The 12,090-nt window shown below is 40.0% G+C and overlaps 1 protein-coding gene across 1 annotated transcript in view; it reads left to right on the forward strand.

The window, feature by feature from the left end:
• yjefn3 (YjeF N-terminal domain containing 3) overlaps positions 1 to 12,090 on the forward strand; it is a 48,410-nt gene that overhangs the window by 21,369 nt on the left and 14,951 nt on the right. The window contains exon 2 of the mRNA XM_071487470.1: positions 10,683 to 10,791. Within this exon, the coding sequence (XP_071343571.1) occupies positions 10,683 to 10,791 (109 nt within the window). The remainder of the gene's footprint in view (positions 1 to 10,682; positions 10,792 to 12,090) is intronic.

Here is a 12,090-nt window from a genome sequence, read left to right on the forward strand (position 1 = left end):
CCATCCCCATCTATCCTTCACTTATTTTCATAATGTTTCCATAACAGTTTAGACCTCTCTCATGCAGCTGATTTTCTCATTTTTCACTTTTGTTGCAATCTCACATAACGATAAAGGAGATTTTTCCTAATAATATCAGTCTTTACTGTGACATTCAAGACGCAGTGTTCCACCATTGCTGTGACTGCTTTAAGCAGTTGAGGTTATAAAAATGCCATTTTTCTGCTAACAGTCAAGAGTACCTCTGGGTTGATCGTCGGCCAGGACAGCCAGTACTCATGATGATTGATGTATGTTTGAAGTCTCATGCCTCCAAACCATGATGCCAGCAGCTCCACAACTCCAGCTGTCACAACAGCCATGGCTCTGTGTGTTTGCTATTTTACCATGCTAACATCTTTTAGCATTTGGTAAAATTTATGGTACTGCGTGTCTTGCTTATGTCTCCTAAAACATGTGATTCAGGGAATGTTAACTGACAGGTTTCTTTGTGTGAACCAAGCATTCATGCTCAGTGGTTAAAATGAAACAGACATGGACCATTCAATTGCAACTTGCACTGAGAAAAATTATGTTTTAAATAGAGACAGTGCAGAACATGTAGAGAAAAAGAGAAAGGTGCTGGGGTTACATTTCTGGTAGCTGCAACAAACACAGTTGGCAATTTTTGTGGGTGGAAAGCCACTGAGGGATTGTATCCTTGCCACTGTGCTTGGATGTGTTACAGCATGAACACTCCCTGTGAAGCATATCGCTATCAAGTGAAAAGGAGGGCTTTGTGAACACATATCATGTATTTTATGTATTAAGTTCACCATAACGACTTTTAAGTCGTTATGGATAACTTACAGGTAGCATACAGTGAGCTGAAAGACACTGAAATACTCTGTAGATCTGAGGGGAAACACAGAGTCAACCAGAGAGACATTTATCTTCAGTTTCACTTAACATGTAATCATTTGATCTGTTGTTAATATAAACATATTGATTAGAGAAGGTTTCAAACTAGGAACTATTGCAAAATTGAAGGAAATAGGTCAGAGGCCCTGTTCAGACCTGGAACTACAACCCATCTTAGATAATAGAGCATGACCAGACGGGAACAACATGAATGCATCCAATAAGCGCTGACAATCTAAAACACATCTGGCAGTGGTCTGGGCGTATGTCCACATTGTTGTGGGAAGTTCACTTGGAAGTACAACTACTGATCTGAATGGACTTTGGCCTATTTTAGGCCAGCTACTGTATGCACATGTTAATTTCCTTGGATATAAAAGAGCATACTGAACTCTTTTCTTGTGCAGTCATATGATAATGGCAACTTTGTTGCTATGGCACCACTGCTGTGCATAAAGGCCACATGACTGAGAAGAATGAGGTCACCTTTTTCCTGTATAAACTGAACCATCACCATCTGGTCTCACAGAAACTTTATGGAATTAATACTAATTTTTATATTGAGTAGAAAAGAAATCTCTAGATTTTAACTTGTGAATTTTGAATTGCTGATGATGGGTGTGAATGCGAATGCGGAGTTTAAACAGGGTCAGAGAGATAGAGAATCACATATATCTAGGGTTAGGATCTCTCTCCAGAGACAAGCTGCTCCTCCTAAAGCACAGGACGACTGATACATTGTTATTATTAAACTTCAGGTCACTTAGTAACACAGATAGGTCATTGTCTGCTGTGTTCTGACCAGTGCCTTTGAAATTGTGTTAGCCGCTGTGCTCTGCCTCCAGAACCTGGAGGACAAGACCCGACAACAGTGGAAACGAATTGGATGTGACAACACACGCCTCATAAATTGTGCTGCTGATATCCCCTGGCCCCAAACAGAGGGAGCTAAGTTTAAAGCCAAGGCAGAGGTTATACATGGATGTTCTGGATCCTGGGTGAAAGGATTTAAGGCCATCATGGGGGCATAGGATGATGTAACCTATGGGCATGTGGGTGTGTCTGCACTTGTATGTCATATGCACTCAATTTGTGCTTCACTGAATTTGTGATTGCTGTGTGTGTGTGTGTGTGTGTGTGTGTGTGTGTGTGGGGGGGGGGGGGGGGGGGGGGGGGGGTGCTCCTCCATCTAGATAATGGTCCTTCTCTTTTTGCAATCACATGACATCTAAAAATGTGGGATGAGGGATAAGTAGACGCACGCACACAGGAAATATAATATTTGAAACACCAACACCTGTGGCTTTGGGTAAAGATGATCCATGTTCATCTTCTGTGTGTCCACAGGTGCATGGCTGCATGGGGACAAAATGAGTTATGAGAGCAAAATGCAGGAGCCACTGATTGAGATTATCTAAAGAATGTCTGTCTCCTTGTTCCGGATATGAGGAACATGAACAGACAGCTAAACTGATTAAGCCTGATCTGAAAGAATGATGCGGGTGGAGACAGTTGTATGGATGTGATTGTGTCTCTCTCTGCCTCTCATGCACACACTACATATAGCCAGTCTAAATTATTTCCTCAAGCAGTCTTGAAACAAAGTGAATCATGTCATCCTGATTTGATAAGAATTGAGCAGCATGAAGGGGCTCATACTGGGCAGTTAGAATGGGACCATATGGAGGCACAGGGCCAGCTCCTATCTGCCAGCTGAGGCTGTTTATGAGACACTCCCACTGCTGTGGCACCTGATCCTCCTGCCCGTCTTCAAATTATGCAGACATAATTTGTATCTTTATGCTTCCAGCAAATCTACAAATGTGGCTTTTGAATGAAGTCAGATGCCCTGAATTCTCGGAATGAATCATACTCATTTGTGTTTTTGGTCAGTATGATGTGATTATACAAATTATTCCAAGATTGTAGTTACTTCAAATAGAAAATGTCAGTGGCTGCATATCTAGCTAGGTGCCTAAAAAAACATCCAAACTGTATCTGCTCAGACTCAGACGGTCTGGACAGAAATGCATGCATAACCCCAGCTACACACTCATACATTCAGAGATAATCTCTGAAGGGCAGTGATTTTTCATTTGAAAAACGAAACTATAAGCAACCTGGATCGGAACCAGCATTTCCTGCTGCCCCCCCCCCCCCCCCCCCCCCCCCCCCTCGACTTTTCCCTGTTGCCTTATCTCTTAGCTGGATGCTGCAGGACCTCCTGGAGGCACACTCCATGAGACTTGACTGATGATGAAAGGTGTCCTAAGATGACACATGTTAAATTAGATACACACACACCTAAAAAAAAACCCACTGGTAATCTGGTTATAATAGCAGGAGATCCATCCCTCAGCAGCATAGTACATGCTCTAGTGCTTAGTAGATGATGCCAAAATTATGACCAAAACCTTTTAGCTGGAACAAGGCTGAGTGTCTATAATGAGATTATCTCCAGGGTAGTGATGAAAGTGAGCTTTGAAAATGAGTAATGATCAGGCTACAGCCTCACCTCTCTGCTTCTATAGTGACGTATAGTTGCATTTACCTTCTGCAGTTTTCATCTAAAGGCATTCCTCAGGTCAAAAATCTGTGTATTAAAAAATCATAAAACACAGCAGATTTAATCATGTGCTCTCAGTCTCTGTTCTCTCTCTCTCTCTGTGTTTCGTTGCTGGCACCCCTCCATCTGCCATCACTGTGGTTCAGTGAGGTGTGAACCTTCATCAGAGAAGAGCTGACAGAGAGAGCAAGAGAGAGAGAGAGAGAGAGAGAGAGAGAGAGAGAGAGAGAGAGAGAGAGAGAAGTTGGTGGAATAGGAGGTTGGGAGCAGAGGAAGATTTAGAAAGGAAAATGGAAAAGGAGGTAAACTGAGGTGAATGAAGTCGAGATCAGTAAGGCTGGGGATCAAAGCACAGAGCAGTGGAGGGAAAGCACTAGTGAGGTGGGTGACTGAAATGAGAGTGGAGAATACTGCAGGGTCTTTTGCTGCACTTTTGTACCTCAGTATGTGCTGCACATCCAGGTCAAATCGCTCGGTCAAGGTATTTCTGCATCTTGGTGTGGAAGCTTCTTTTAATATGTATCGAGGTTAGATGAGAGATCTTGTTATTTTGAACATATTTGCTTTTCTTTTTTGTCACTATCTTTTTCACACGGAACAGCGACTGCTTATATATGAACACAACTGGCTGACGGATAATTGAAGGGAGAAACACAGGAAAACTAATAAAAAACCCCCCATACAATTCATCCACCCTCACAGTCCAACCCACCTTTCATGCAGTGTTGCAGTTCATAGGAACTTGAGTTATTAATACCTCAACAGTCACAGTCTGTCTTTCAGATATATTTTATAATTAGCAGCCGTCTTGATAGCAGCTGTTGCCTCTGCTTAAGAGCATTTATACACACAATGTACATTCTTAAAACAAAAAGACTGTGAAAATATATAAAATTAAATATATGAATTATCTGGGGGTTTCCGTCATAATAAGCATTTTCTTAGCTGCAATCAAGCCAGAAAAAGGACCTTTCATTGATGTCTTGACAGACTGAGGAGTGAATCATCATTCAACAACACAATGTTTGGTTAACAAAGTATATGAACCCCATCACCATCCAATAATAAATTTGCTTACGCCTGGACCCTGTGCATATTATGTGCTGGTAGAATTTAGGTTACATGGGGAGCGTATTGTACATGGATCTTCTTTAAATGACAGTGTGGCCGAGTTGATGATTAGTATCTATGAAGCATTTCATACTGTCCTAGTGGGTGACTGTGTTTGTATAAAGTTAAAGAAATATTTCAGACGCTTTACCTATATCCATTGCAATTTCTGTTGCATTACCAGCAATGCTAGTGTGAGGCCAGTATTGGTCAATCAACCATTTTGGTCCTGGCTTATATATCCCAACAATTATTAGAAGAACTGAGATTAAATTTTGTACATACATTCATTGTCTCCAGTGGATAAATCCTACTGACTTTGGTGATCATCTGACTTTTCATCTAGCATCATCATCAGGTCAAAATTTCAATATTTACTTTTGATATCAATACTTTATGACCAAATACATGCATAACTTTTAACATTCACATCAGCCTCAGCTGTGTTTTGTGTTTACTGCAAATTAGCAAATGCATGCATGCTAATGTGCTAACATAAGATGGTGAACATGGCATAAACATTAAACCTGCTCAAAACCAGTATGTCAGCATTGCCATTGGGAGAATGTTAGCACGTCGAGGCCAGTGAGGTTCTTCATAAGTTTGCATGGCAGTGTGTAATTGTAAATAAAAAATAAAATAATGTAGCGGATAAACTATTTGTGTATATTTATACATTTTTGGATGTGTTCGGCGATAAACATTAGGGTTTCCATAGATTTCATGCTGAGGATGTCATGTTTCATTTTTCACTCTGTCTTTTCATCAAGAACATAGAGCACATCACTGGAGAGATGCCCACTATACACAACAATGACTTGTTACTAGAACAGCAATTGTAAACAAACACAAAACCTTTCATTTAACTGTATTTAGGCTGATTCACCACCTTTTTCTATTAACTGTGATAGACAGCTACAAAATGTAAATTTATGCGGAAATATCACAGTTTCCTTATCAACATGTTATTTGATGTGGCACTTTATTTGTGTTTAAAAGGCCTGAAGTATCATCAACAACTGTTGAAATGAAATGGAGCAGGAGGTGGAAAGATAATGGGAGAGAGGAGGCCAGAGAATAGGACTGTTTTTATCCTTTCTGTCACCTCTACTGCAGGGGTCTGACTAATAATTACCTCCTCCTTAAGAGACCAGAAGAGTTCCCATCATGCACGTGGCCTTTTACTAGTGGGTGCAATAGTTGATTACACAACAGTAAATCAGTTTCAATTGCTGGAGTAATATTACATTTAAATTTGGATTACAATAAACATAAACTGTTTGTGACATAAACTAAAACACTGAACAAAGAAAAATTTAACCTGATGATTGTGCAAGATGAAAAATGAGGCAATTTTTGCAATTTATCCTGAGGGGGCCTTCAATATTGTATATGGCTTGTGGGTTATAGCTTATGAATATATTGCTTGAATAGCTGTGGAGACATTTGTCTCTGTATTAAAATTCCAGGCAACCTATCTCATAGTTGTTGCAGTATTTCAGTCTGGAAAGAAGTGGCCAAGAGATTCATAATTAGGGGATTGCAATGAGTGTGGTAAATACAAAGCTGCAAATCATTTATAAGTGAGAGAATCAGTAGAGACCTTCAGTGTATTAAGATAAATGTTATTAATATGGGTTTTGTTTATGTGCTCTTAATTTTATATGTCAAGAGTCTTTGATATTTTTGTGTAACAAAACAGACACCATCTGTCTTATTGTGCTTCATGACATTGAACGCCCCCTGGCAAGTATAAAATGGGAGGTTGTTGACTATTTTCTTTCACTTTAAGTTATTTTAGTCATGCTCCCTATCTCACCAGCAGATCACACTGAAAGGGTGGGAATTAGGCAAACTGAGAGGGAGGGGGTGGTGAAATAAGGCTATTTCAGTCTTCCACCTTTAGAAAAATGGGGTTTTCATGTCTCTTATATGAGGATGCTTCACAGCTGCAGAATATATACAGTAACATATTGTCTGTGAGCGTTTCATCATCTGACATTATATGATGAATATAGGATGTTTGTGCGCTGCTTTTGCTTTGCTTTTGCTTTCACTGTATCTACAGCAGGACTGTTGCATCAGATTGCATTGGTGTGTTCTGTCCTCTCTTTGTATGTGTGCTCAGACTGTTCCTACCTTTTCTGTTCATACAGCATACACTGCTAAACTGTTTTGCATTGTTTTTTTTAACCACAAACAAGCTAAGCTATAGGATTGTGCAGAAACAATAAGAACTGATGCTAAAGGATTAGTAATGCTAGTGTTTTAATGCTAGTGTGTGATTGCCACACATTATATTCTCTTTCATAATTAGCATTTTAATATTCATACGACTCCCCAGCTTCTCCATCATTATTTAAAGTCTTTTTATTTTTGCTGTACATGCTCCTGCCTTTTACTGCTGCAGTGTCCCTATGTCCCCAAAGAGACCATTAAAGTTTCATTTTGCCTTATCTCATGTGTAAGGTAAACAGACTCATTATGTGGGCTGTGATCACAGTTGAGCAGTGCTACACTGAAGGTGACACATTGCAGAAGCACATAACACCAAGCATGGGGAAATCATCTCTACCTCTGGGGAGAGGCGGCTGGCTGCTGCATCACTGTGGCTACAGGTGCAACAGAAGCTGCTACTCATAAGACCCCTTTTTCTCTACACACTGTACACGTGCACAAGCCCACACATCACTTAAAATCAAGGACTGGGTTATATCTGCATGCCTGCTTTGCTTTAGAGTCAGTTTCATGTTGAAACTTTCAGTTACATTGAATTTTCCAGTGTCCCTCAGTAGCCTTAAAATAATAAATGCTTGGTTAAAAATTACAATAAACACGTTAAGAGATGGTAATTAATTGGAAAGATGTGCAGTATATGGCATGAAACCACTATCTGTCTTTAGTCTGTCTAAAACACTGTGCTGCTCTCTTGTGGCAGAGCCTCCTGGCTAAAACTAGCAGCTGTTGAGCTGCACACCCACAGCACTTTGTTCCGTCAGTAATGTTAAGCCTCAGTACTGAACCCCTGTTCAGCAGCAGTACAGTCACTGTGATGGCTCTCCACCCAAAAACAACACACAAATTTGTGAATATTTATACAAATTGGGTTTCCCTGCTCTGATGAAATAGCCCGTCCTCTTGTAGAATCAGTTCAGCTGAGTGAAAGCTGTAAGAAGCTGTGGTGCAGAGAAACACAGAGCGAACCCTGTGGACTGAGGTGAACTTTCCAAAGATCAACTTGTCACAGTGACTCAGGAAACATCCCTGAGGTGAGCTGTGGGTGACAGCTGCTGTCGCTCCACTGGCACAGGTAAATGCCAGAGGCCCCACTTGGAAACACTGGCTTGCTGACACACAAACACACAGGCACACACACATGTGTCTTAAAAACAACTAAAAGGAGCACAAACAGGCTTTACTACTCACACCCTTACTACAAAGAATAGACAAATGACGCAGAATTGATGCATGTGGGCACTTTTTCTTTTTTCAGATACATACACAGACTATGTCTCTCAAACACACACACACACACACAAATAAACACATTCACACACAAAAGGACACAGTATAGGAGAGGTTTGGATACAGTCCTTCACTGTAATTGTTGAGCATAAAGAGAAAAACAATAGTGATACTTTGTTTTTCTTCCTGGAAAATGGATAAAGCTGTTGTGAGACAGCAGCACAATACATACATATTATTACTGCTTAAACAACTATATCATAAACAACTTATAACTTCCATTACAGTAATAATGATGATGGAGTATTTAAATGTGCTGAAAGTGCAGATCACTGCAGAGTTCTGCAAACCCTATTTAATAGAGAGCTGTTGTGTAGTTCATCTTTATCTCTTATCTGAGTGCACTGTTCATCTGTACGCAACTCTAAATGTGTCATATTATGAATCCATTGTGTGTGGTGGTTATGTCGGTGCCTGGTGTGTTACATGAGCTCTTCCCTTATGTGGATTTTTTGTTCACACATGATTTAATGAGAAAAAGCACAAATGATGTAACCTTAAGAGAAACACACACATACACAGCACACACACACTCACAGAGTGTGACAAAGCCGCACACATGAAGAGCTCTTGATCCCGTATGAGAGGTAAAGATTTGAGGCAGAGTGGAGTGACCCTGTTCAGTCAGTGTTGATTAGAAGCACAATATCGATTTTGTGCATTGATTCTTCTCTCTTCTGCTCTTATTGGTCTGCAATAGTCTGATGAATGATCTTTGATTGACAATAGGCTTAGACACAAACACCTACTTTAATTTGAATGACTCTTATGTCGTAATTCATCAGCTGCCTTCGTCTTTATGCTGTGGAGTTTTCGCAAATCTATCTGAGGGAGTTTGAAATACTGTGAATAAAAAAATGAAAAACAAAAAACAAAAAAACACATGTAGTGTCGTTGCAACTGAAATTGACGGTTTCATCATCCAGGTTTTGAGCTGCAGTACTGAGCAGCTCCACCAGGTGTCTGTAGAGTAATAGGGATGTTACAGAGCCAGATCTCAAATCAAGAGGGCCTGTTCCTGCTCTTAATACTCTGAATAATAATAGGTGACATCACTGTGGCTGTGGCCATGTGACCTTCCCACTGCTGTGGTGTCCTAACTGCATTTGTCACACACACACACACACACACACACACAAACACCATGCTAAAAGCGACAGCAGCAGGCACGAATACAGCAGCATTAGTCACGCTGTCACCACACCGTGAGCAGCCAGAGGAAGCAAAGTGGCAATCAGTTAAGACCAAGACATTGGATAACAGATATAATCACAGAAAACATGTGAACAGCAGGTCGTGTGCACATATACAAACGCACAAACTGGCATATGTATGCTGCTGTAAAGGTCACAGTTCAGTTCATCGCTCACCTGTTCTGTTTGAGTTTCATGACCGCACTTCCCAGAAGCTGTTAGGGTTTGTAAGGAGAAGACCTTGACTTCTAAGACCTGTATGAGTAACTCTTAAAAACCACCTGGCCACACTTGTTGCTTTAGCAGATCTTTGACAACCACTTACGCACTTGTGCATGTAAGCAGACCAATTTAGTTGTGTTGTAACTACATTTTTAGCAGTATACACAGTATGTCAATGCGTTTCTCATAGCATTAATAGATTATGTATAGTTCTGTAACATGTAAAATCTGAAAGTCACCTTGTAAATTACTGCTGTAGTGTTGGCCTGACCATTGCAAGTGTATAGTACAACACTGTTCGAAACCAAGCAGCTGGACAGAGGATTAAGTTTTTGGATTAAAAAAGTATTTTTATTTACCTCTAAAATAAGAATGAACAAAACCAAAGTGGTTATCAACTAAACTGGGCCCTAAATTGAACGACAACAGATTGACTTCAACAAAGCACAAAGCTAATCTCAGCACAGAAGTGAATGACAAACAGTTGTAAAACAAACATTGTCTGTCTAAACCAATTAAACAGATATGTGGTGGACAAAATGCATAATCTACAAATAACTACTAACGAAAACTAGACAGACAGTTCACCAGTGAACTCAACATCAACATCAACTACACAATATGAAATAAAATACACAAAGAAAGAGGCTAGCTTCTCAGACATTTAACACTGCTCATTTCATAAGTCATATCTTTTACATGGCAACCAGACATCTGTGATGTGCAGCTATGGGGATTTTGTTTCAAAAAAGAAAAAAAAATCACAGATTAATACAATTACAATTTAAAAATAGCAGAATTTAGGTGTTGACAATACAACATTAACTAAATGCGCATTCCTCATCTTGAAATCATGTCCCATTCAAGTAAAAGGGGGAGGTGGTCTCAGGTGTTGGGACCAGACTGTATCACCAAATGTTTGTCTGGTCATCACCTTTCATTCAGGCAGAAACACACAATGATTCACACTATAGATACTTTAAATAAGGCACATTTCCGCTGGTGGACTAAATGAATTATGTGCAATGACAGCTTGTTTAACACTGTCTGACATTTGTCGCTGAACGCCTCCGCCTACAGTTATGCTGCTGATATTTTTATGGATGATAATGATTAACAAACACAATACCTCTCTTTCTAACCATATGTTGTTCTGTGTCTGACAGTAAAGGGGAGGCAACAGCTATCGAGACAGAGCTACTGAGAGACTACAGGTTTGGACAACAGCAGCTGATAGAGATCTGGGGACAAGCATGTGCCCTCGCTATCACCAAGGTCTGTACAACTTCTGTCTTTCAGATCTCCTTTGTTGTTGGTCAGTCTGTCTTTATTTGTACTTGACTTTGCAGCCCTACTTTACTGCAACAGTGAAGCAGAGCACAGCATGAGGCAAACTCTTTTCTGGTTTTTATGTAATTCATACTCTCCATCCATCCATCACTGGTGGTCTGATCTGATAACATGCTATCACCATAAATCAAGGTTGAGACAAATAACACCATTCCAGTGTGTTTATATAGCAGTCTGGTTTTATTGTGAAAAGGACCCCTGCTTAAATGTGCTTCTTTGGACCATTAAACCAGTGAAACGATGCACTGAGCAGTGGTTGCTACTCAGTGTGATGAGTATGTGTTTGTGCGTGCATTTTGATGTGTGTTAAACTGTACTCTTTTTGTACAGTAACACCAGCAATTCCAATTTATTTTTCATATAGTTTGTCATATGTTTTCCATGAGTTTTCCAACAGTTTGCTGTTGTGCCTCTGTACTGCAAATGAAACAGCGAAGTTCAACAGTACAAACATTAAGTAATCATTTGAAAATGTCACGCAGCTTTTTTAAATTAGCCTTTTCACCCATCATTTATTTGTAAGGATTAACAAAAATGCAATCAATCCTTCTCTTTGAAAGAGCTTGGAATTTTTTCAGATCCACAAATTAGGAAAAAAAAAAAAAAAAAATTGCAGAACCAAAGGAAGTCATGCAAATATTTCTGATTATGTTCCTTTTCTGCATAAAACAATCCAAAACCAACCCACTGTTACAAGCTCAAGTGAAATCAAATCAAACTCTGGCCTCAATCAAATCTGTTTAATAGCCTACATTGTGTATCACTCAGCAAACTTTTATGTTTATTTTTCTTCAGAAAAGCCGTTGTATAGTCTGTGTCTGCTTCAGTAATCATCACAAAACCAAGAGAGATTCTGTTGTGAGTGTTCAACTTTAAAGGAGGGCAATAAGTCACAGCTGCTGCTACTTACACTTTCCTAATTTGCATTAACTCCCACACAAAATGCCTGATTATCATTTGGAGGAAATGTTCTAACTTTCTGTGACATTTACTTCCAAACATTTGAGCAAACTCACCTCGGGGCAGAACACCTGAGCTCACTCTGTGCTCAGCGTTCCTCAACCACACCGGTCCACAACCACAGCTCCTCTTCTCTGGTGTGGTTGCAGTTTCATTCAGCTGTAATGTGGACTGTGTGTGTGTTTGTGTGTGCATGTGGAGGGCTGATAGGAACACATGTGGTTCCCTTTGACCAGACCACTGGCTTGGTTTAGTGCCACACTG

The sequence above is a fragment of the Trachinotus anak genome, unplaced genomic scaffold (assembly GCF_046630095.1).
Source record: "Trachinotus anak isolate AG129_WGS33_773 ecotype Australia unplaced genomic scaffold, CSIRO_AGI_Tana_v1 ptg000010l, whole genome shotgun sequence".
NCBI lineage: Eukaryota > Metazoa > Chordata > Actinopteri > Carangiformes > Carangidae > Trachinotus > Trachinotus anak.